Source organism: Pseudophryne corroboree, chromosome 6, assembly GCF_028390025.1.
Source record: "Pseudophryne corroboree isolate aPseCor3 chromosome 6, aPseCor3.hap2, whole genome shotgun sequence".
NCBI classification, from domain to species: Eukaryota; Metazoa; Chordata; class Amphibia; order Anura; family Myobatrachidae; genus Pseudophryne; species Pseudophryne corroboree.
The window spans coordinates 103,755,536-103,782,270 of record NC_086449.1 but is presented as its reverse complement, the minus strand read 5'-3'; the positions used below and the strand labels follow the sequence as shown (position 1 = coordinate 103,782,270).

At 49.1% G+C, this 26,735-nt stretch overlaps 1 protein-coding gene across 1 annotated transcript in view; it reads right to left on the bottom strand.

Moving 5' to 3' along the window:
• The window catches only part of PGLS (6-phosphogluconolactonase), a 176,505-nt gene extending 150,889 nt beyond the window's left edge, over positions 1–25,616 (bottom strand). Inside the window, exon 1 of the mRNA XM_063931574.1 lies at positions 25,573–25,616. Coding sequence (XP_063787644.1) covers positions 25,573–25,601 — 29 coding nt within the window. The 5' untranslated portion in view covers positions 25,602–25,616. The remainder of the gene's footprint in view (positions 1–25,572) is intronic.
• Positions 25,617–26,735: the final 1,119 nt, after the last annotated feature.

The window sequence follows — 26,735 nt, the reverse complement described above, 5'->3', positions numbered from 1 at the left end:
AAGTCGTAAGCCCACTTTTACTACTTCCACCAAGCAATTGACTGTCCAACAGTCCTTTGCGAGGAAGATGAAATATCACAGCAGTCATCCTGTTGCAAAGCGGATAACTGAGGCCTTGACAACTATGTTGGTGTTAGACGTGCGTCCGGTATCCGCCGTTAGTTCACAGGGAACTAGACAATTTCTTGAGGTAGTGTGCCCCCGTTACCAAATACCATCTAGGTTCCACTTCTCTAGGCAGGCGATACCGAGAATGTACACGGACGTCAGAAAAAGACTCACCAGTGTCCTAAAAAATGCAGTTGTACCCAATGTCCACTTAACCACGGACATGTGGACAAGTGGAGCAGGGCAGGGTCAGGACTATATGACTGTGACAGCCCACTGGGTAGATGTATGGACTCCCGCCGCAAGAACAGCAGCGGCGGCACCAGTAGCAGCATCTCGCAAACGCCAACTCTTTCCTAGGCAGGCTACGCTTTGTATCACCGGTTTCCAGAATACGCACACAGCTGAAAACCTCTTACGGCAACTGAGGAAGATCATCGCGGAATGGCTTACCCCAATTGGACTCTCCTGTGGATTTGTGGCATCGGACAACGCCAGCAATATTGTGTGTGCATTAAATATGGGCAAATTCCAGCACGTCCCATGTTTTGCACATACCTTGAATTTGGTGGTGCAGAATTATTTCAAAAACGACAGGGGCGTGCAAGAGATGCTGTCGGTGGCCAGAAGAATTGCGGGACACTTTCGGCGTACAGGCACCACGTACAGAAGACTGGAGCAACACCAAAAACGCCTGAACCTGCCCTGCCATCATCTGAAGCAAGAAGTGGTAACGAGGTGGAATTCAACCCTATATATGCTTCAGAGGTTGGAGGAGCAGCAAAAGGCCATTCAAGCCTATACAATTGAGCACGATATAGGAGGTGGAATGCACCTGTCTCAAGCGCAGTGGAGAATGATTTCAACGTTGTGCAAGGTTCTGATGCCCTTTGAACTTGCCACACGTGAAGTCAGTTCAGACACTGCCAGCCTGAGTCAGGTCATTCCCCTCATCAGGCTTTTGCAGAAGAAGCTGGAGACATTGAAGGAGGAGCTAACACAGAGCGATTCCGCTAGGCATGTTGGACTTGTGGATGGAGCCCTTAATTCGCTTAACAAGGATTCACGGGTGGTCAATCTGTTGAAATCAGAGCACTACATTTTGGCCACCATGCTCGATCCTAGATTTAAAACCTACCTTGGATCTCTCTTTCCGGCACACACAAGTCTGCTGGGGTTCAAAGACCTGCTGGTGAGAAAATTGTCAAGTCAAGCGGAACGCGACCTGTCAACATCTCCTCCTTCACATTCTCCCGCAACTGGGGGTGCGAGGAAAAGGCTCAGAATTCCGAGCCCACCCGCTGGCGGTGGTGCAGGGCAGTCTGGAGCGACTGCTGATGCTGACATCTGGTCCGGACTGAAGGACCTGACAACGATTACGGACATGTCGTCTACTGTCACTGCATATGATTCTCTCCCCATTGAAAGAATGGTGGAGGATTATATGAGTGACCGCATCCAAGTAGGCACGTCAGACAGTCCGTACTTATACTGGCAGGAAAAAGAGGCAATTTGGAGGCCCTTGCACAAACTGGCTTTATTCTACCTAAGTTGCCCTCCCACAAGTGTGTACTCCGAAAGAGTGTTTAGTGCCGCCGCTCACCTTGTCAGCAATCGGCGTACGAGGTTACTTCCAGAAAATGTGGAGAAGATGATGTTCATTAAAATGAATTATAATCAATTCCTCCGTGGAGACATTGACCAGCAGCAATTGCCTCCACAAAGTACACAGGGAGCTGAGATGGTGGATTCCAGTGGGGACGAATTGATAATCTGTGAGGAGGGGGATGTACACGGTGATATATCGGAGGATGATGATGAGGTGGACATCTTGCCTCTGTAGAGCCAGTTTGTGCAGGGAGAGATTAATTGCTTCTTTTTTGGTGGGGGTCCAAACCAACCCGTCATTTCAGTCACAGTCGTGTGGCAGACCCTGTCACTGAAATGATGGGTTGGTTAAAGTGTGCATGTCCTGTTTATACAACATAAGGGTGGGTGGGAGGGCCCAAGGACAATTCCATCTTGCACCTCTTTTTTCTTTAATTTTTCTTTGCGTCATGTGCTGTTTGGGGAGTATTTTTTTGAAGGGCCATCCTGCGTGACACTGCAGTGCCACTCCTAGATGGGCCAGGTGTTTGTGTCGGCCACTAGGGTCGCTTATCTTACTCACACAGCTACCTCATTGCGCCTCTTTTTTTCTTTGCGTCATGTGCTGTTTGGGGAGTGTTTTTTGGAAGGGCCATCCTGCGTGACACTGCAGTGCCACTCCTAGATGGGCCAGGTGTTTGTGTCGGCCACTAGGGTCGCTTATCTTACTCACACAGCTACCTCATTGCGCCTCTTTTTTTCTTTGCGTCATGTGCTGTTTGGGGAGTGTTTTTTGGAAGGGCCATCCTGCGTGACACTGCAGTGCCACTCCTAGATGGGCCAGGTGTTTGTGTCGGCCACTAGGGTCGCTTATCTTACTCACACAGCTACCTCATTGCGCCTCTTTTTTTCTTTGCGTCATGTGCTGTTTGGGGAGTGTTTTTTGGAAGGGCCATCCTGCGTGACACTGCAGTGCCACTCCTAGATGGGCCAGGTGTTTGTGTCGGCCACTAGGGTCGCTTATCTTACTCACACAGCTACCTCATTGCGCCTCTTTTTTTCTTTGCGTCATGTGCTGTTTGGGGAGTGTTTTTTGGAAGGGCCATCCTGCGTGACACTGCAGTGCCACTCCTAGATGGGCCAGGTGTTTGTGTCGGCCACTAGGGTCGCTTATCTTACTCACACAGCTACCTCATTGCGCCTCTTTTTTTCATTGCGTCATGTGCTGTTTGGGAAATGTTTTTTGGAAGGGCCATCCTGCGTGACACTGCAGTGCCACTCCTAGATGGGCCAGGTGTTTGTGTCGGCCACTAGGGTCGCTTATCTTACTCACACAGCTACCTCATTGCGCCTCTTTTTTTCTTTGCGTCATGTGCTGTTTGGGGAGTGTTTTTTGGAAGGGCCATCCTGCGTGACACTGCAGTGCCACTCCTAGATGGGCCAGGTGTTTGTGTCGGCCACTAGGGTCGCTTAGCTTAGTCATCCAGCGACCTCGGTGCAAATTTTAGGACTAAAAATAATATTGTGAGGTGTGAGGTGTTCAGAATAGACTGAAAATGAGTGGAAATTATGGTTTTTGAGGTTAATAATACTTTGGGATCAAAATGACCCCCAAATTCTATGATTTAAGCTGTTTTTTAGTGTTTTTTGAAAAAAACACCCGAATCCAAAACACACCCGAATCCGACAAAAAAAATTCGGTGAGGTTTTGCCAAAACGCGGTCGAACCCAAAACACGGCCGCGGAACCGAACCCAAAACCAAAACACAAAACCCGAAAAATTTCAAGTGCACATCTCTACTTACTACATAACCCACCTGCTGTTCCTAGGTAGCAAACCTCCCGATGAACAAAGAGGAACAGGGACAGGATGAAGATTTCATTCAGTAAGCACATATCCAGTCATCATGCAGGATGCAGGATGCCTAACAATTAATCTCCCTTTAAATAGTATTGGGCATAATTCAGGGTTGATCGCAAAAGCAAAATCTTTCTCTAATGGGCAAAACCATGTGCACTGCAGGTGATGCAGGGAGAGTTAGAGTTGGGTGGGGTATTATTTTGTTTCTGTGCAGGGTAAATACTGGCTGACCACATTTCCACGACTATATTTACATTTTTCATTAACCTTCGCCCAATTTAATTTTTTTAAGCAAAGAATTTGTGTTCATTTCGGCCTTCATTCAGCTTCATTTGCAGTTTAGCTGTCCCCCACCGAGCACAGAGCAAGGCCGTCCAGTATGCTAATGTCAGCCAGTGATGCAATCGCAATTCAAGTGCGATCGCAATGCTGAATAAGGGAAGTCCCCCTGCCTGAGAACCCTGGCTGCAGAGGCAGTCGGGCCACCGCCATTTTCCTAGGCGCAGTGGCTGTTTGGAACTCGCCGTTTCTGGCACCATGCTCCCGCAATGCTGCATTCCCCCCCCCCCCCTCACCGACTGCCCTTTGAACGCCTCTGCCTGTCAATCATGCAGAGGCGTTCGCATTACTGAAATGCGATCAGATCTCCCTGCCTGCGCACATACAGTGCGGCCCGCAGGGGCAAACGCAGGATTTCTGAGGGGGGGTTTTTCCATATATGATATATCTATATATAGTATAATTTGCACGTACATTATACAGTATACTAATTGGCATATCAGGGAGCACAAGTATGCATATGGATATCGGTTCTATTTCCACTCATTCCCACGTAATTTCCATGCCACGGAGATTCAGGTGCAGACGTAGCATACTGACACTGGGATCCTGGCCTTCCCTAATGCTGGCAGTGGTGGCGGCGCAATGAAGCCCCTTGCGGGCTCGGTAGCTCGCCACAAGTTCTGTTCCCACTCTGATGGTGTCGTGGACACCCACGAGTGGGAATAGCCCCTGTTAGCCGAGTTTCTGGCTGTCGCTATTGTCAGTGGTTGGGATTCTGGCATCGGCATCCTGACTGCTGGGATCCCGACCGCTGGCAATATAACTACATCCCGTGTAATTATATATATATATATATATATATATATATACACCCAACATAGCACCCCTGGCATAAATCATTGTCACTTCACACTGACATATCATTTTGAAATGATATGCCAGCATGAAGTGGTATTGATCTATGCCAGGAGTGATACATTGGTGAAATATATATTGCTGCTGTGTGGGAACTCGGCAGAGTTGATGTGATTAAGGGAGAGCCGGACACATAAAAATAATAAAAAAATAAATATATATATATATATATAATATACATTCCCACACATATACGTATTTATGCATGTATATATACTGTGTATGTATGTATATATATATATATATATATATACATACAGCATACATTCATGCAACTACATAAATATTTAAGCACCTGAAGCCCTCTTCTGACTGACTGTATAACAGTGCAGCCAAGTGTCCGCAGCTCTGAAAGTCAGTGAAGTCAGTGTGCCTACCTCTCCTGCCGCTCCCGAGTGACCGCTACTCTCGCTGATGCCGTTCACACTGCTTTGGAGTGACAGCCGCTCCCAAGTGACTGCCACCGTCCGCCGGGTGTCTTCCACCCTCCCGTTGCCGCCAAGTGCCTACAACTCCCCATTGTCATCTGTTGTGCTTTGCAAAGCACAGGGCTCTGACGTGCAGTGCTCTCTGAGGAGCTGCACATGCGGCGCTCCGATCCTGCGGCAGTTACTGTGACTGTGGGGACCTGCCGCTGCCACTGTCCACAAGAATAAAGACCTTGGCTTGTCAGGGGGGTTTCTGGGTACTCAGAAACCCCCCTGCGTGCGCCACTGAGTGCGGGCCTTGCGCTTTTGCATTGCCCCTGAAAATGGGGAAATGCGATCGCACCTCAGTAGCGTCTGCTACTGAATAAGGCCCTTCAATTGAGAGATTGCTGATGTATCATTACTCTTATCTGATGTTGTGTTCCCCTTGGATCATCCCAGGAACCTTTGCATTGCAACATGGATTTTTCCAGATTAAAGTTTCTCTTTCTTTTTTAACGTGGAATCAAGCCCTTGGTATTATGAAAGTGTACATACTACATATGAATTATAGAAGTTTCTATGCAGATCAAAGTGAGAGAGGAGTTGAGGGAATCAGAAGTTGCTTCAAGTACACATGACCCTGATTATGTAGAGCTTTGTATGTCACCAATCCAAATTGCTCTTTTTTCCCCTTTATGTGTTAACTTGCATGTGTCTCCAGCATTTTCCTGTCCTGCAATGCACTTCTAGCCATTAATAAGAGGCTGTCTGCTGACACTAATTTTCAGAAGTGACATCTGCAGGCTAATAGAAGGTACTGTACTCTATTAAACATTGAAGTCAACCGAGACTCAGCTCCCCCGCCCCCAGCCTCTGAGTTCTGCAGCGGCCACACCACTTCACCACTAGATGGCGGCACCATATTTTGAATCCATAGGAACTGCAATAATACTTTATATTTGCAAAATATATTGCACTTACATTATACTGTATAATTACGGTATCCGGTCTCTAGGTCGACCACTTTGGTCGACAGTCATTAGGTCGACTACTGTTGGTCGACATGCATTAGATCGACAGGGTTTCTAGGTCGAAATGGTCACTAAGTCTAGGTCGACATGACAAAAGGTCGACATGAGTTTTTCACAATTTTTCTTTTTTTTTTTAACTTTTCTGTACTTTACGATCCACGTGGACTACAATTGGGAACGCTAACCTGTGTCGAGCACAGTGGTAGTGAAGCGAAGGCACCTTGCCTGTAGCATGGCGAGCGAAACGACACGGTGCACTAATTGGGGTTCCCGCCCACTCTACAAAGAAAACTACACAAAAAAATAAAACAACCTCATGTCGACATTTTGTCATGTCGACCTTGCTCATGTCAACCTAATGCTTGTATCGACCTATTTTGGGTGTCAACTTAGCCACTTTCAATCAATAGTGGTCGACCTAATAGGCCCTACACACTGGCCGACAATCTTCAAAGATATGAACGATCTCGTTCATTATTGAACGAGATACCATTCATATCTTTGAGTGTGGAGGCACCAGCGATGAACGATGAGCGGCCCCGCGCTCGTTCATCGTTGGTGCCCTGTCGGCTGTGCATGCAGGTGCCCCGTCGGCTGTGCATGCAGGCCAATATGGCCGATCTCGTCCATATTGGCCTGCACTTCTATGGAGCCGCGTGATGGGGGGAGTTAAGAAACTTCACTCCCCCTGTCACTCCCCCCCCCCCCCGCCGCCGGGTCGCCTGTCAACCATATCCGCCGTCGGGCAGCTCAGCGGCGGATCTTTATATGTGTAGGGCCCATAAGTGTGGTCAACCCTATGAACCACACCCATAATTACTATACCTGTACTATACATGTTTGATTCAGGTGATTTATTTCAAATGCTACATTTAAGATTTTTTTCTATAAGTTTATTATTGCTGCCTCATACTTTTTTACTTTATATTGTGGGTAATTCTGAGTTGATCGCAGCAGGAACTTTGTTAGCAGTTGGGCAAAACCATGTGCACTGCAGGGGAGGCAGATATAACATGTGCAGAGGGAGTTAGATTTGGGTGGGGTGTGTTCAAACTGAAATCTAAATTGCAATGTAGAAATAAAGCAGCCAGTATTTACTCTGCACAGAAACAAAATAACCCACCCAAATCTAACTCTCTCTGCAAATGTTATATCTGCCCCCCCCCCCCCCCCCTGCAGTGCACATGTTTTGCCCAATTGCAAAAAAATTTCCTGCTGCGATCAACTTGGAATTACCCCCATTATACAGTATTTGCAGAGTATGTGACCTGGCAGTTTTTTGGTTCAGTATGAAATATGACCTTACTTATATAGGTATATCAATGAGGCACTGTGCATCTCATGACACATTGATGTTAGTAGTTCCTAACTATTTAATTGCAGACCTCTCACCTGTCCTGACTTAGGAGGAATCGTGATTTGAGAACTTTTATCCCAATGTGGGATTAGTGAAGTCTTCAATGCTGTGTGTACCAGCAGAATTGGAGAGGTATTTTTCATGGAGGGCAAAGGCAAAGCGCTGGGTACATGACCCCAGGGCATACCATAAACATTTTCTGTATGGTCATGCTCATTCCTCCCAACTGTCACGATTTTCACGGGACAGTCCTGTTTTTTTGTGAATGTCCCACTGTTCCACCTATTGGCCACAGTGTCCCGTGGTGTGGGGGGGCAGCTGGGAGGCTCCTGTCACTCGCTGCCTTGCTGTAGAGTATCGGTGAATAGACGCTGTGTGCATGTGCACACAGCATCTATTCACGGAAACAGAGAAAGAGGGACTACGGGCATGCCTGCAGCTCACAGAGCGATGGCCATGCACCCATAGTGACAGAAAACAGGGTGCATGGCTTGCGCTTGTGGCACTGCCATGTAGCCATGCCCCCTTTTGCCACATCCCCTTTTCGGGCGGGCGCGGCTTAGCCATGCAGAAGTCCCGCTTCAGCCTTATTGAAAGTTGGGAGGTATAGTCATGCCCATGTGACTACTACTGTACATGCTGCTTCTTGGGTACATGTCACTGCTACTATATGTGGCAGTGAGCACATTACAACTATTTACAAAGCCTTGGCTAGAGAAAAAGTGGACGGAGATAAAGTACCAGCCAATCAGCTATAAACTGTCATGTCCCAGGCTGTGTTTGAAAAATGACAGTTAGGAGCTGGTTGTCTGGTACTTTGGGGGGAAAGTACTAATTAGTAAAAACAGTGGAGTAATGAGCCAGGGGAGAAGTTGTCTATAGCCCAGTACACACTAGGTGATCCCCGCCGATATTGGCAGCAGCGGGGACCCGGCTGGGTGCCGGCATCGGCAAGTGCATACACACTTGCTGATGCTTGCGGGGAAGGGAGCGACGGCAGCGGGGTGGCGGGGGGAACGACGGCCATGCTGCATCTGCAGCATTGCTGTCGTTAACGAGGACCTCTCTCATCTGTACATCGTTAATAACATTGAGTGTACACACTGGACGAGATTGTAAAAGATCTCGCTCACATCGGCCCTTCTGAGCGAGACCTTTCACTTTCTCGTCAAGTGTGTGTGGGGTTTATGGCAACCAATCAGCATTGAAGTGACATTTATAATTTGCATACAATAAAATTATACATAGCAGCTAACTGGTTGACATGGGCAACTCCTCCACTGGAGCACTTCTCCACTTTTTTCACCGCTTAGTACATCTCCCTCAAATCTCCATCCACTTTATCTCCATCCATGGCTTAGTAAATAGCCCCCTAAATACATACACGATGAAAGGAGATACATACCCTCCAACATTTTACACATAGTGGGGTCATTCAGACCTGATCGCTCGCTAGCTGTTTTTTTGAAGTCCTGCGTTTGCATAGTCGCCGCCCACCGGCAAGTGTATTTTAGCTGTGCAAGTGTGCGGTTGCATGTGCAGCCGAGCAGTATAAAAAAACAGGATTTTAATACCTACCGGTAAATCCTTTTCTCCTAGTCCGTAGAGGATGCTGGGGTCCATTTCAGTACCATGGGGTATAGACGTTTCCGCAGGAGCCATGGGTACTTTAAGACTTTTCTAGAGTGTGAACTGGCTCCTCCCTCTATGCCCCTCCTCCAGACCTCAGTATAGGAAACTGTGCCCAGGGAGACGGACATTTCGAGGAAAGGATTTACTTTAAAGATAACGGTGAGATTCATACCGGCTCACACTTCAACCATGCCGCACAACATGGCATTCAACATAATACCTGCCAACGGGCATAACTTATATCAGCAACATGCTGAAAATAATTATAACACAACACCTGTGTAAAACTATAACAAAATAACTACTGCAGGTAAAGAACGCACTGGGCCTGGTGCCCAGCATTCTATACGGACTAGGAGAAAAGGATATACCGGTAGGTATTAAAATCCTGTTTTCTCATATGTCCTAGAGGATGCTGGGGTCCACTTCAGTACCATGGGGTTATACCAAAGCTCCAGTACGGGCGGGAGACTGCAGATGACCCTACAGCACCGATTGACCAAACTTGAGGTCCTCATCGGCCAAGGTGTCAAACTTGTAGAACTTAACAAACGTGTTTGCCCCTGACCAAGTAGCTGCTCAGCAAAGTTGCAACGCCGAGACCCCCCGGGTAGCCGCCCCGGATGAGCCCACCTTCCTAGTGGAGTGGGCATTCACCGAATTCGGTACTGGCAATCCTGCCGTGGAATGAGCGTGCTGAATCGTCCCTCTGATCCAGCGCGCAATAGTCTGCTTAGAAGCAGGATACCCAATCTTGTTGGGAGCATACAGGACAAACAGAGCCTCTGTTTTCCATATCCAAGTTGTTCTTGCAACATACATTTTCAAAGCTCTAACCACATCCAGAGACTTTGACGCCACAAAGGTGTCAGTAGCCACTGACACCACAATAGTTTGGTTTATATGGAAAGAAGAAACCACCTTTGGAAGAAATTGCTGACGAGTTCTTAGTTCAGCCATATCTTCATGGAAGATCAGGTAAGGGCTCTTGTGAGACAAGGCCCCCAACTCAGACACCCTCCTTGCGGATGCCAAGGCCAATAGCATGGCGACTTTCCAAGTGAGAAACTTCAACTCTATCTCCTGGAAAGGTTCAAACCAATCCGAATGAAGGAACAGCAACACCACGTTAAGATCCCATGGTGCCACCGGAGGCACAAATGGAGGATGGATGTGCAGAACCCCTTTCACGAACGTCTGAACTTCTGGAAGGGAAGCCAATTGTTTCTGAAAGAAAACAGACAAGGCCAAAATCTGGACCTTGATTGAACCCAATCGTAGGCCCCCATCCACACCCTCCTGGAGAAAATGGAGAAAACGTCCCAACTGAAACTCTTCCATTGGAGCCTTCTTGGTTTCACACCAAGACACATATTTTCTTCAAATACGGTGGTAATGTCTAAATGTTACTCCTTTCCTGGCCTGAATAAGAGTGGGAATGACTTCTTTGGGAATACCCTTTCGGGCTAGGAACCGGCGCTCAACAGCCATGCCGTCAAACATAGCCACGGTAAGTCTTGATACACGCACGGCCCCTGCTGCAGCAGGTCCTCGCGAAGAGGAAGAGGCCGAGGATCTTCTATGAGCAACTCCTGAAGATCTGGATACCAAGCCCTCTTTGGCCAGTCTGGGACAATGAGGATCGCTCGAACCCCTGTTCTTCTTATGATCTTAAGAACTTTCGGTATGAGTGGCAGTGGAGGGAAGACATACACCGACCGAAACACCCACTGGGTCACCAGTGCATCCACTGCTATTGCTTGAGGGTCTCTCGACCTGGAACAATATCTCTGAAGCTTCTTGTTGAGACCAGATGCCATCATGTCTACTTGAGGAACCCCCCAAAGACCTGTCACCTCTGCGAAGACTTCTTGGTGGAGGCCCTATTCTCCTGGATGGAGATCATGTCTGCTGAGGAAGTCTGCTTCCCAGTTGTCCACTCCTGGAATTTAAATTGCCGACAGAGCTCTTGCATGTCTTTCTGCCCAGAGCAGGATCTTTGTCACCTCTGCCATTGCCGCTCTGCTTTTCGTTCCGCCCTGAAGGTGTATGTACGTGACTGCTGTTACACTGTCCGACTGGATCTGTATGGGTTGATCTTGTAGAAGATGCACCGCTTGTAAAAGCCCGTTGTAAATGGCTCTCAACTCCAGAACATTTATGTGAAGACAAGTTTCTTGACTTGACCATCTTCCTTGGAAGCTTTCCCCTTGGGTGACTTCTCCCCAACCTCGGAGACTTGCATCCGTGGTTACTAGGACCCAGTCCTGAATCTCGAACCTGCGTCCCTCTAGTAGGTGAGAACTGTGTAGCCACCACAGGAGCGAAATTCTGGCTTTGGATGACAGGATTATCCTCTGATGCATGTGTAGATGGGATCCGGACCACTTGTCCAACAGGTCCCACTGGAACGCTCTGGCATGGAAACGGCCAAAGTGTATGGCCTCGTGGGCCGCTACCATCTTCCCCAACAACCGAATGCATTGATGAATCAACACTCTTGTTGGTTTCAGAATCATCTGTTTGACCATTCTCTGGATTTCCAGAGCCTTTTCCACTGGAAGAAATACTCTCTGTACTTCTGTGTCCAGTATCATCCCCAAAAAGGACAATCTTGTTGTGGGTTCCAACTGTGACTTTGGAAAATTTATGATCCAACCGTGTTGTTGAAGTACTGTCAGGGAGAGTGCAATGTTCTGCACCAACCGTTCCCTGGACCTCGCTTTTATCAGGAGATCGTCCGGGTAAGGAATTATATTGACTCCTTTCTGTCGAAGGAGGACCATCATCTCCGCCATCACCTTGGTGAAAACTCTCGGTGCCGTGGAGAGTCCGAACGGCAACGTCTGGAACTGGTAATGGCAATCCTGTACTGCGAATCTCAGATAAGCTTGATGTGGAGGATAAATGGGAACATGTAAGTAGGCATCTTTTATGTCCACCGACACCATGAAATCCCCTTCCTCCAGACTGGAAATCACTGCCCTCAGAGATTCTATCTTGAACTTGAACCTTTGCAGGTAGAGACTCAGAGTCTTCAGGTTTAGAATTGGTCTGACCGAGCCATCCGGCTTCGGAGCTACGAATAGGCTTGAATAAAACCCCTGCCCTTGTTGTAACAAGGGAACCAGGACAATGACTTGATCCTGACACAATTTTTGTATTGCTGCTGCTACTACATCCCTGTCTGGGATAGAAGCTGGTAAGGCCGATTTGAAAAATCGGCATGGGGGAATGTCTTGAAACTCCAGTTTGTACCCGTGGGATACTATTTGTAAAATCCACGGGTCCAGGCCAGATTGAACCCAAATCTGACTGAAGAGCTTCAGACGTGCCCCCACCTGAGCGGACTCCCGCAAGGGAGCCCCTGCGTCATGCTGAAGATTTGGCAGAAGCAGAGGTTGACTTCTGCTCCTGTGATCCTGTAGACGCTATGGACTTTTTTCTTTTTCCCCTTCCTTTACATGCAAAGAAAGGGGAACCTTTGGCCTTTTTGTATTTATTAGGCCGAAAGGACTACATCTGAGAATGATGTGTCTTTTTAGCTGGCGCAGGAGCATTGGGCAAGAATGTCGACTTACCTGCGGTAGCCGCAGAAACCAAGGCATCCAGCCCATCTCCATACAAGGCCTCGCCCTTGTACGGGAGAGCCTCCATATTCTTTTTGGAGTCTGCGTCAGCATTCCATTGGCCAATCCACAACGCCCTTCGTGCTGAGATCGCCATGGTAGCGGCTTTCGATCCCAAGAGACCAATATCTTTCATGGCTTCTAGCACATATGCAGCAGCGTCCTTGATGTGACCTAACTTTAGGAGAATCTCGTCTCTATCTATTGTGTCAATGTCTGAGAACAGGTTTTCTGACCACTTTTCAATAGCACTACTCACCCACGCAAAGGCAATGGTAGGCCTGAGTAGTGTCCCATTGGCTACATAAATAGATTTCAACGTAGTCTCCAACTTGCGGTCTGCCAGCTCCTTAAGTAAAGCCGTCCCAGGCGCAGGGAGAATCACGTTCTTAGTTAACCGTGACAGGGCACTGTCTAAGACGGGAGGTGACTCCCACCTTATCCTGTCTTCTGCAGGGAAAGGGTAAGCTACCTGAATCCTTTTGGGAATCTAAAATTTCTTTTCAGGGTTAGCCCAGACTCCATCAAAGAGTGTGTCCAGCTCATGAGATGGAGGGAAAGTTACGTTAACTTTCTTTTCTTTATAAAAGTAAGCCTTCTCCTGTGGTAAAGGAGGGGGCTCCGTAACTTCTAACACCTCCTTTATAGCAATAATCATGTATTGAATGTTTTTTGCTAACTTTGGATCTATTCCCCTGGAATCACTAGTGTCGACACAGGAGTCGGAGTCCGTGTCGGTATCAGTTTGTACTACATGTGCAAATGATCTTTTATGTGACCCAGAGGGGTCCGCTGTGGATGAAAAGGCAGAAGTACTAAAAATCACATCTTCAACTGATTTTCTCCAGCTTTCTGCATGAGACTCAGACTTATCCAATCTCTTACTGATATGATTCACACTATCACGTAATTTTTTCGCCCATTCAGGCTCATGGTGTGCTGGCAGCGCCACCACATTACAACTCTGTGTCCCTAAAATGGCTCCCTCAGGGGAAGAGCTCCCTGCCTCAGACATGTCACACGTGCATAAACACACCACAGACACCCCGGGGCTTATAGGGGACAGACCCACAGTAAAATCTGTCAGAAGGACACAGAAAGATTTGCCAGTTCACAACTCAGCGCTAATGACCAAAATCCCTGTGTATATAAAATGTGCACAGCGACCTGTAGCGCTTTTATACTGCCAATATGACAAAACAGCACCAAATTACACTGTGCCCCCCTTTATTTACACTCTGATACTTGGTTCAAAAGTGGAGGAGGACCAGCGTTTCTTCCCCTGCAGCATGTAATGGAGAAAATGGCGCTGAGCAGTGTGCTGGCTGACTGAGGAGGAAGCCCTGCCCCCTGCAATGGGGCGTTTCCCCATAGAAATTATGAGGTATTTTTTTATACTGGTGGGGGTGTAGGATTGTGCCACAGCATATTATACTACTTTTTGCCAGGTGTTCATGCTGCCCAGGGCACCCCCCCCCCCCGCGCCCTGCACCCTGGTGTGCGCTGTGTAAGGATAGCATGTTCGCGCAGCGTCCCGCTCGCTGTGCGGTACCTTGAGCCGTCACGATGACCGGAGGTCCCTCTGGCAGATCTCCGGTATAATACTTACGCATCTTCTGACTTCTGGCTCTGTTAGGGGGGTGACGGCGTGCTGTGGGAGTGAGCGCATAGCCGCAGCTAGTGTTCAGTACCCTTCAGGAGCTAATGGTGTCCTGTCAGCAAGAAGTAGAGCCATGAAACTCTTTAGGAAGTTGGTTCCTACTTCTTCCCCCTAAGTCCCACGAAGCAGGGAGACTGTTGCCAGCAGTCTCCCGGAAAATAAAAAACCTAACATAAAGTCTTTCAGTGAAACTCAGTAAAGCTCCACTGGAGTGCGACCAGTCTGCCTGGACACATTTTCTAAACTGAGGTCTGGAGGAGGGGCATAGAGGGAGGATCCAGTTCACACTCTAGAAAAGTCTTAAAGTGCCCATGGCTCCTGCGGAACCGTCTATACCCCAAGGTACTGAAGTGGACCCCAGCATCCTCTAGGACGTATGAGAAAACTTTGTGCACTTTCTGAGTAGCCCAGGACTTACTCAGCCGCTGCGATCACTTCAGCCTGTCCAGGGCCGGAATTGACGTCAGACAACCCGCCCTGCAAACGCTTGGACACGTCTGTGTTTTTCCAACCACTCCCTGAAAACGGTCAGTTGCCACCCACAAACACCTTCTTCCTGTCAGTCTCCTTGCGATCAGCTGTGCAAATGGATTCTTCGTAAAATCCATCGCACAGCAACAATCTGCTTTGTATCCGTGCGACACGCCTGCGCATTGCGGTGCATACGCATGTGCAGTTCTGACTTGATCGCAGTGCAGCAAAAAATGCTATCGAGCGATCAGGTCTGAATTACCCCCAAAAATCGGTACAAATTTGAAAAGGGGGCATGGCCACGGGTACCATGCCCCATTTCCTATACTTTCAATGGAAGTTTGGAGAGCCAAAAATCAGTACAGACCATAAAAGAAAAGGTACTGTACCTGCCAAAAAGGTACAGTTGGAGGGTATGGAGATATGTTGTTAGGTAGAATATTTGCCAAGGCCACAAAATGGCTGCCAGGTAAAAAACAAACAAACAAACAAACAAAAAACATACGTTTCTTTCTTGGGGTTCTCTTTACTGTAAAAACCCTCGCCCAATGCATGTTCTGGAATGACATCTGAACAGCTCTATATTTCCTGTGCTCATATTGTGTCACAGACAATGATGAAACACTTCCTGCCACATGAGCTGTGATGTAGTGTTCTCAGTTTACTCCTTATGCTTGTAAACAGCATTATGAAAAATAAAGGACACACAGAATTTGCTTGTGCCTCTTATTATGGTTGTTATTGTTACAATGTTATATCTAAAGATGAAGTAGGGAAATAGGACAGTGCTTAAATGCGTTTCAACTTTCAACACAACTCTCCAGTTAGTGAGCCTAATTAATGTTTGTACGCAATAGCCGATGTTCACACAATGGAGCGATTCCAGCAGACTGCACATGTGCAACAATCGCAAAGCGCATGAGAGATGGTGCTGCTGCAATCCCGTTTGGAGGTGTTAAGGGGGAGTTTAAGGGGCGTGATTGGGGAAGCACAGGCGTGTCATGTCCATTTTTGGGGCATGTATCTTCTGATTGCTGCATGATCATATGTGCAAATACATGGCGTCTGAGTAGCTACTGCTGTATCCAGTCTGCATAGCCATAGCCCAGTGACGTGCGGTGAGGTCAATGGCTGGGGAGTCACCAAGCAAAGCCCTGTCCTCAGGGCCAGATTATAGGACAGGGGAAGCAGGGGGCGGGCAGGGGGCGGAGACAAGCAGGGGGCTGTAAAAGCCCATTGAAAAAACTAATGGAAGCGGCACCTGTCCAAGTGCCGCTGAGCAGCAGGGGCGTGCTTTCAGCGTATCTGAAAGCACGCCCATCACTGTGACAGCGGTAATTTTGGTCCCGTCACCACCTACTAGCTCCTCCCTTCTCCCATGTCCCATCCCCGCTCCACTCCTCACCTGCCCCCGGCTCCCACGGCTCACAACCGCCCGGCTCCCGCATGAAAAGCCGCAGCTCACAGCCGCCGCCAGCCCGGCTCCGGCCCCCCGCCCCACTGACAGCTCACAACCGCCCGGCTCCCACATGAAAAGCCGCAGCTCACAGCCGCCCGCAGCCGCCAGCCCGGCTCCGGCCCCCCGCCCCACTGACAGCTCACAACCGCCCGGCTCCCGCATGAAAAGCCGCAGCTCACAGCCGCCCGCAGCCGCCAGCCCGGCTCCGGCCCCCCCGCCCCACTGACAGCTCACAACCGCCTAGCTCCCGCATGAAAAGCCGCGGCTCACAGCCGCCCGCCGCCGCGAGCCCGGCTCCTGCCCCACTGACAGCTCAGTCTGGAACTAATGGAGGAGAGTGTCAGTGTGGGGACATGTGTGTGTGTGTGTGTGTGTGTGTGTGTGTGTGTGTGTGTGTGTGTGTAAATGTGGCTGCGTGTGTGTGACTGTGAGTATGTAGATATGTGGCTATATATGTGTGGCTATTTGTGTATAAGTGGTAAAATGTGTGTGTGTGTGTGTGTGTGTGTGTGTGTGTGTGTGTGTTTGTAAATGTGGCTGGGTGTGTATTTTTATATATGTAAGTGTGTGTATGCGTGTATATGTGGCTTTGTGTGTATACCTGAACTGGGCTGAGTGGGGGGGGGGGGCAATATGATCTTTTTCGCCTCCGGGTGTCTGGTATTAACTTACGCCCCTGGCCAGCCGCTCCACGCCGCCAGCCGCTCACCGCCGCCAGCCGCTCACCGCCGCCAGCCGCTCGCCAGCAACAAATGGCGGTCAGAAGGACCTCATCGCACCAAAGGACTCATCACCGCCGCTGCCCATGGGTGCCTCCGCCGACCACATTCAGGTAATGTTCCCCTGTCGTCAACCTCTCTCCCTGTCGTTACTGTCCCAGTCTCTACTGTCACTCTCTCTCCCCCTGCTGTCACTGTCGTCACACTCTCTCTCTCTCCCTGCCGTCACTCTCTCTCTCCCTGCCGTCACTCTCACTCTCCCTGCCGTCACTCTCTCTCTCCCTGTCGTCACTCTCTCTCTCCCTGTCGTCACTTTCTCTCTCCCTGCCGTCACTCTCTCCCTGTCTCTGCTGTCACTCTGGCTGTCCCTGCTGTGACAATTTCGGCTCATTCAGTGTGCTACAATGTTAATGTCGGCTCATTCAGTGTGCTATAATGTGAATTTCGGCTCATTCAGTGTGCTATAATGTGAATTTCGGCTCATTGAGTGTGCTACAATGTGACTGTCGGCTCATTCAGTGTGCTACAATGTGAATTTCGGCTCATTCAGTGTGCTACAATGTTAATGTCGGCTCATTCAGTGTGCTACAATGTGAATTTCGGCTCATTCAGTGTGCTACAATGTTAATGTCGGCTCATTCAGTGTGCTACAATGTGAATTTCGGCTCATTCAGTGTGATACAATGTGAATTTCGGCTCATTCAGTGTGCTACAATGTGAATTTCGGCTCATTCAGTGTGCTACAATGTGAATTTCGGCTCGTACCGTGTGCTATAATGTGAATTTCAGCTCGTACCGTGTGCTATAAGGTGAAAGGGGCACCAGTACTAGATAGTATAAGGGGTTCTACTACACTGACCCTGCCCCCTCTTCTGGAGCGCGCGCGCCGAAATAATTGCATCCTTGACTTTTGCATACCCCCACTACAAAATTTCCAGTTCGACCAATATATATATATATATATATATATATATATATAATAAGAATTTACTCACCGGTAATTCTATTTCTCGTAGTCCGTAGTGGATGCTGGGGACTCCGTAAGGACCATGGGGAATAGACGGCTCCGCAGGAGACTGGGCACATCTAAAGAAAGATTTAGGTCTATCTGGTGTGCACTGGCTCCTCCCCCTATGACCCTCCTCCAAGCCTCAGTTAGGACACTGTGCCCGGAAGAGCTGACACAATAAGGAAGGATTTTGAATCCCGGGTAAGACTCATACCAGCCACACCAATCACACCGTATAACTCGTGATAGGAACCCCGGTTAACAGTATGATAACAAATGGAGCCTCTGAACAGATGGCTCGCAATAACAACCCGATTTGTGTAACAATAACTATTTACAAGTATTGCAGACAATCCGCACTTGGGATGGGCGCCCAGCATCCACTACGGACTACGAGAAATAGAATTACCGGTGAGTAAATTCTTATTTTCTCTGACGTCCTAGTGGATGCTGGGGACTCCGTAAGGACCATGGGGATTATACCAAAGCTCCCAAATGGGCGGGAGAGTGCGGATGACTCTGCAACACCGAATGAGAGAACTCCAGGTCCTCCTCAGCCAGGGTATCAAATTTGTAGAATTTTGCAAACGTGTTTGCCCCTGACCAAGTAACAGCTCGGCAAAGTTGTAAAGCCGAGACCCCTCGGGCAGCCGCCCAAGATGAGCCCACCTTCCTTGTGGAATGGGCTTTTACAGATTTAGGCTGCGGTAGTCCCACCGCAGAATGCGCCAGCTGAATAGTGCTACAAATCCAGCGCGTGATAGTCTGCTTAGAAGCAGGAGCACCCAGTTTGTTGGGTGCATACAGGATAAACAGCGAGTCAGTTTTCCTGACTCCAGCCGTCCTGGAAACATAAATTTTCAGGGCCCTGACTACGTCCAGTAACTTGGAATCCTCCAAGTTCCTAGTAGCCGCAGGCACCACAATAGGCTGGTTCAAGTGAAACGCTGATACCACCTTCAGGAGAAACTGAGGACGAGTCCTCAACTCTGCCCTATCCATATGGAAAATCAGGTAAGGGCTTTTATAGGACAAAGCCGCCAATTCTGACACACGCCTGGCCGAAGCCAGGGCCAACAGCATGACCACTTTCCACGTGAGATATTTCAAATCCACAGTCTTAAGTGGTTCAAACCAATGTGATTTCAGGAACTCCAAAACCACATTGAGATCCCAAGGTGCCACTGGGGGCACAAAAGGAGGCTGAATATGCAGAACTCCTTTGACAAAAGTCTGAACTTCAGGCAGTGAAGCCAGTTCTTTCTGGAAGAAAATCGACAGGGCCGAAATCTGGACCTTAATGGACCCCAATTTGAGGCCCAACGTCACCCCTGCTTGCAGGAAATGCAGGAATCGACCCAGTTGAAATTCCTCCGTTGGGGCCTTCCTGGCCTCACACCAAGCAACATATTTCCGCCAAATGCGGTGATAATGTTTTGCGGTGACATCCTTCCTGGCTTTGATCAGGGTAGGGATGACTTCCTCCGGAATGCGCTTTTCCTTCAGGATCCGGTGTTCAACCGCCATGCCGTCAAACGTAGCCACGGTAAGTCTTGGAACAGACAGGGCCCCTGCTGCAGCAGGTCCTGTCTGAGCAGCAGAGGCCAAGGGTCCTCTGAAAGCATCTCTTGAAGTTCCGGGTACCAAGCTCTTCTTGGCCAATCCGGAACCACGAGTATAGTTTTCACTCCTCGCCTTCGTATTATTCTCAGAACCTTGGGAATGAGAGGCAGGGGAGGAAACACATAAACCGACTGGTACACCCACGGTGTTACTAGAGCGTCCACAGCGATCGCCTGAGGGTCCCTTGACCTGGCGCAATATCTTTTTAGCTTTTTGTTGAGGCGGGACGCCATCATGTCCACCTGTGGTCTTTCCCACCGGTTTACCAGCATTTGGAAGACTTCTGGATGAAGTCCCCATTCTCCCGGGTGGAGGTCGTGCCTGCTGAGGAAGTCTGCTTCCCAGTTGTCCACTCCCAGAATGAACACTGCTGTCAGTGCTAACACATGATTTTCCGCCCATCGGAGAATCCTTGTGGCTTCTGCCATTGCCCCCCTGCTTCTTGTGCCGCCCTGTCTGTTTACATGGGCGACCGCCGTGATGTTGTCTGATTGGATCAGTACCGGCTGGTTCTGAAGCAGGGGCCTTGCTTGGCTTAGGGCATTGTAAATGGCCCTTAGCTCCAGAATATTTATGTGAAGCGAAATCTCCTGATTTGACCACAGTCCTTGGAAATTTCTTCCCTGTGTGACTGCGCCCCAGCCCCGAAGGCTGGCATCCGTGGTCACCAGGACCCAGTCCTGTGTTCCGAATCTGCGGCCCTCTAGTAGATGAGCCCTCTGCAGCCACCACAGCAGCGACACCCTGGTCCTTGCCGACAGGGTTATCCGCTGTTGCATCTGGAGATGGGATCCGGACCATTTGTCCAACAGGTCCCACTGGAAAGTCCTTGCGTGGAACCTTCCGAATGGAATTGCTTCGTACGAAGCTACCATTTTTCCCAGGACTCGTGTGCATTGATGTACCGACACCTGTCCCGGTTTTAGGAGGTCTCTGACTAGAGATGACAACTCCTCTGCTTTTTCCACTGGAAGAAACACTTTTTTCTGGTCTGTGTCCAGAATCATTCCCAGGAACAGAAGACGTGTCGTCGGGACCAGCTGTGACTTTGGGATATTGAGAATCCAGCCGTGCTGTTGTAGCACTTCCCGAGAAAGTGCTACCCCCACTACCAACTGTTCCTTGGACCTCGCCTTTATCAGGAGATCGTCCAAGTACGGGATAATTAAAACTCCCTTCTTGCGAAGGAGTATCATCATTTCGGCCATTACCTTGGTAAAGACCCCCGGTGCCGTGGATAACCCAAACGGCAGCGTCTGGAACTGATAGTGACAGTCCTGTACCACAAATCTGAGGTACTCCTGGTGAGGAGGGTAAATGGGGACATGCAGGTACGCATCCTTGATGTCCAGGGAGACCATGTAATCCCCCTCGTCCAGGCTCGCAATAACCGCCCTGAGCGATTCCATCTTGAACTTGAACCTTTTGATATAAGTGTTCAAGGATTTTAAATTTAAGATGGGTCTCACCGAACCGTCCGGTTTCGGTACCACAAACATTGTGGAATAGTAACCCTTCCCTTGCTGGAGGAGGGGTACCTTGACAATTACTTGTTGTGAATACAGTTTTTGGATAGCCACCAACACTGCCTCCCTGGCAGAGGGAGTTGCTGGTAAGGCAGATTTTAGAAAACGGCGGGGGGGGGGGGGGACGTCTCGAATTCCAGCCTGTACCCCTGAGATACTACTTGAAGGGTCCAGGGATCCACCTGAGAGAGAGCCCACTGTGTGCTGAAATTTCTGAGACGGGCCCCCACCGTACCCGGGTCCGCCTGTGAAGCCCCAGCGTCATGCTGTGGACTTAACGGACGCGGAGGAGGACTTTTGCTCTTGGGAACTGGCTGTATGCTGCAGCTTTTTCCCTCTACCTTTGCCTCTCGGCAGAAAGGATGCGCCTCGAGCCCTCTTGTGTTTATGGGGCCGAAAGGACTGTACTTGATAATACGGTGCTTTCTTTTGCTGTGGGGTAGCCTGTGGCAAAAATGTCGATTTCCCAGCCGTAGCTGTGGAAACGAGGTCTGAAAGACCATCCCCAAACAGTTTCACCCCCTTATAAGGCAAAACTTCCATGTGCCTTTTTGAATCGGCATCACCTGACCACTGCCGAGTCCATAACCCCCTTCTGGCGGCAATGGACATTGCGCTTATTTTTGATGCCAGCCGGCAAATATCCCTCTGTGCATCACGCATGTATAAGACAGCGTCCTTTATATGCTCTACTGTCAGCAAAATAGTGTCCCTATCCAGGGTATCAATATTATCCGACAGGGAGTCTGACCACGCAGCAGCAGCACTGCACATCCATGCTGATGCAATCGCTGGTCGCAATATAATGCCCGTGTGTGTATATATAGCTTTTAGGGTAGCCTCCTGCTTTCTATCAGCAGGATCCTTTAGGGCGGCCGTATCCGGAGACGGTAGTGCCACCTGTTTTGATAAACGTGTAAGCGCTTTATCTACCCTGGGGGATGTTTCCCAACGTGACCTATCCTCTGGCGGGAAAGGGTACGCTGCCAATAACCGTTTAGAAATTATCAATTTCTTATCGGGGGAAGTCCAGGCTTCCTCACACACCTCATTTAATTCCTCAGATGCAGGAAAAACTACTGGTAGTTTTTTCTCACCGAACATAATACCCTTTTTTGTGGTACCTGGGGTAGTATCAGAAATGTGTAATACATTTTTCATTGCCTCAATCATGTAACGGGTGGACCTATTGGAGGGTACACTAGTCTCATCGTCGTCGACACTGGAGTCGGTATCCGTGTCGACATCTGTGTCTGCCATCTGAGGTAGCGGGCGTTTTAAAGCCCCTGATGACATTTGAGACGCTGGAACAGTCACAAGCTGAGTAGCCGGCTGTCCTATGTCGTCAAACCTTTTATGTAAGGAGCTGACACTGTCACGTAATTCCTTCCATAAGTCCATCCACACAGGTGTCGACCCCTCAGGGGGTGACAACACATTTACAGGCATTTGCTCTGCCTCCACATCATTTTCCTCATCATACATGTCGACACAGCGGTACCGACACACAGCACACACACAGGGAATGCTCTGACAGAGGACAGGACCCCACAAAGCCCTTTGGGGAGACAGAGGGAGAGTATACCAGCACACACCAGAACGCTATATACCACAGGGATATCACCTATAAAGAGTGTTTTCCCTTATAGCTGCATATATATATTATACTGCGCCTAAATTTGTGCCCCCCCTCTCTTTTTTACCCTTTCTGTAGTGCAGGACTGCAGGGGAGAGCCAGGGAGCGATCCTTCCAGCGGAGCTGTGAGGGAAAATGGCGCCAGTGTGCTGAGGGATATGGCTCCGCCCCTTTTTCGGCGGGCTTTCTCCCGCTTTTTGTGTTATTCTGGCAGGGGTAATTTACACCTATATAGCCTCTGGGCCTATATATGGTGTCAGTTTTGCCAGCCAAGGTGTTAATATTGCTGCTCAGGGCGCCCCCCCCCCCCCAGCGCCCTGCACCCATCAGTGACCGAAGTGTGTGGTGTGCATGAGGAGCAATGGCGCACAGCTGCAGTGCTGTGCGCTACCTTGGAGAAGACAGAAGTCTTCAGCCGCCGATTTTCCGGACCTTCTTGCTTCTGGCTCTGTAAGGGGGACGGCGGCGCGGCTCCGGGAACGGACGACGAGGTTGGGTCCTGTGTGCGATCCCTCTGGAGCTAATGGTGTCCAGTAGCCTAAGAAGCCCAAGCTACCACCTCTTAGGTAGGTTCGCTTCTTCTCCCCTTAGTCCCTCGATGCAGTGAGCCTGTTGCCAGCAGGTCTCACTGTAAAATAAAAAACCTAAACTATACTTTCTTTCTAGGAGCTCAGGAGAGCCCCTAGTGTGCATCCAGCTCGGCCGGGCACAGAAATCTAACTGAGGCTTGGAGGAGGGTCATAGGGGGAGGAGCCAGTGCACACCAGATAGACCTAAATCTTTCTTTAGATGTGCCCAGTCTCCTGCGGAGCCGTCTATTCCCCATGGTCTTTACGGAGTCCCCAGCATCCACTAGGACGTCAGAGAAATATATATCTATATCTCTCAGTGCCTCCCAAGCCAATGACCTCACCGCACGTCACTGCTACAACCCCCCCCCCTCCTCCCCCTCACCTGGGTCCATGTGCCCCGTACAGACGTGCCGGTGCTGCTGCGGAGGCTGCTGCCTGGGAGAAGGCAGAGGAGGAAGGGAGGGTGCGCTGCCCGACACACTTGGCTCTGTCCCCTGGCGGGGTAACGGAGGAGATCACAGCGCTGCTCAACTGCTGCTCCAGATCACTGCACGGCTGCACAAGGCTCTGCCCGGCGGGGTAAAGGAGGAGATCACAGCGCGACCGACCTGCTGGACCATCCGCGGAGATCACTGCACGGCTGCTCTGCCCGGCAGGGCAGAGCAGCCGCTTTTTTTAGACAGCCCAGTGCTTGACCCCGCCCCCCGCATTATCCCCATTCCTGTTGTAAACGGGAGGCACTGTTATCAGATCAGTACCTCCTAAACTATTTAAATATGTTAAATGATCAGAATAATATAACAAAGATACTTATGACACAGAATATGTGTCATAAGTATCTTCTTTTTATTATTTTAATCATTAATGACAAGGGAGGCACTGCCTGCCCTGCCTCCCCTGACTGCACGCCCCTGCCATAGCCCAGTCCTTAGCTTTCAAAACAATTATCCAAAAGCGGACCTGCGCACACCCGTAATTATCCGCGTTCACAAATGGAAGATACAAATTTTTCTTTTAGGGTGGGATTTACTAAAGGAAAAATGTGGTAAAATCCCTATTTTCAGGGTTTTTACTGCATTTTCAAATGTACAAAGACCCGTCCAGCCGCTTATCGATGCAATGGGTTTTGCCAGCTTTTTATGGCGATACCCTATAGAAGCCTATGGGCTTCTTTCTGCAACCCGGTGCATCCCGCCGCTCACGCTGTCCCCGCATACCTGACTGCTGGCATCCTCCCCATCGCAGTTTCCTCCTGCCCCAGGAACACAGCCGGCTATACTTCCGGCTGCAGGGAGGAGGACGAGGAGCCCGGGACTGACTACAGACATCACCTCCTGAGGCTGGGAGGTGATAGAGACCCCAGCAAGCCCTCTCACTCGGCGGCACAGGTAATGCAGGGGGCAGCTCTTACCGCATTGCAATACTTATCGCATGTTAGTACATATGCGATAAGTATCAATGCGGAATGTGGCAAAATGTTACTGCTGTCCTAGTACATCCCGCCCATAGTCTCCTTAGTTCCAATTTCCACAGGATAATCTCTTTCGTGTTCCTTTTTTTCCTCTCAATAGATGTGGATCGGTCAGACCAATGGCTATGCAGATGGGCTGTGGCAGGAGCCATGTTTCTTTGCGCACATGATCGCAGCTGTCGGCATATACATGCCCCGAAAATGACTATGGCACACCTGCATTTTTGCTGCCACCCCCATTACCTCCTGCAAATGGTCCTTTCCTGTCAATCTGTCTACGATAAAAGTCTCAGTGTGAGCACGATGGCAAAGGCACCATGACACAAGTACAGTGCATTCGCTGTGTATGCGCAGTCAGTAGATTATAGCTCACTCGCTTGCACATCGGCCATTGCATACAAACATGATTAGGACCACTGTTCCATGTCAAAAATGTCATGATGAAAACGCTCTCTGAACTCAGTGCTCACAGCACTCGTTTTTTTTTTTAAGTCCATGTGACAGCCCAAGAAATTAACCCTTAATGACATATTGCACATGCATTGCTTTGTAAATCATAAGAAGGTGTCCCACTAATTCAGAACAGTTTTTTGCCTTTCGATTCCTCAAACAACCTGTGCAGATACTTTTGAAACTCTGCCATACAGCTTTGTCATCTTCATTAAACTTCTCCTTCGAATCTCCCATCTCCAACAATTCTCTGATCTGTGGGTTTGCAAAATATCAATTTAATCTTGGCATCCAGGGGAACATGTACCTGAATCCATTTTTTTTTTAATCATCACTTACACCAAAGTAAACTGTAAGTCCAAGCTTAATGTGCAATGGAGGAAGGAACACTTTATCAGGGTCAGCGAGTGACTGTTCATATTTTTCTGGGATGAAACAAGTGAGGTACATTTTGGTCAATCCTTGTATTATTATTATTATTACCAGTTATTTATATAGCGCACACATATTCTGCAGTGCTTTACAGAGAGTATTTTGGCCATTCACATCAGTCCCTGCCCCAGTGGAGCTTGCAATCTATATTCCCTAACACATGTACACACAGACACATTCACACTACGGTTAATTTTTTTTGGAAGCAAAATGCGCAAAGTATTATTATTATTATTACTATTATTATTATTATTATTATTCTTTTGCACTTTTTTTAATTAGTGTGAAACAGTTGTGGGCAGAGGTGTAGGGAGGGTGGAACAAGTGGAGCTCGCCTCGAGCTCCAGGCACCGCTGGGGACAGAAGGCGCCGGCTCACTGCACAGCTGAGAGCCGGGATCTCCGGCAGGGGTAGGAGGAAATGACTAGAAGAGAGGGAAGGGGTGGCCACCACACTGCCTGCATGTTGCAGATCACTGATTGCACAGTGCAGTGCAGTGTGGTGTGTTGTTAGGGAAGAGGGAAGGTTTGAAGGTTTATCAGAAGAACTTTCCTGGCCACCCCTTCCCTTTCCTCAGTCCTTTCCATCTATTCTACCCACGGAGGTCCAGCCTGTCAATCACATCGAAGCTCCGCCCCTCCAGGCTGGAACGAGGAGCTGCTCTACTGCTGGCCTCTTGGTGAGAATTACTGTGTGTTTATGTCTGTGTATACTGTGTGTTTATGTGTAAAATGTGTGTGTATATGTCTGTGTGCTAATGTGTATACATGTATGTGTGTGTTTGTGTACATATATCTTTGTATACAGTATGTGAGAGTATGTGTATGTTTATGTCATACTTGCCTACCTGACCCTCTCCATGAGGGAGAAAATACTCTGTTCCTGGACTTTCCTG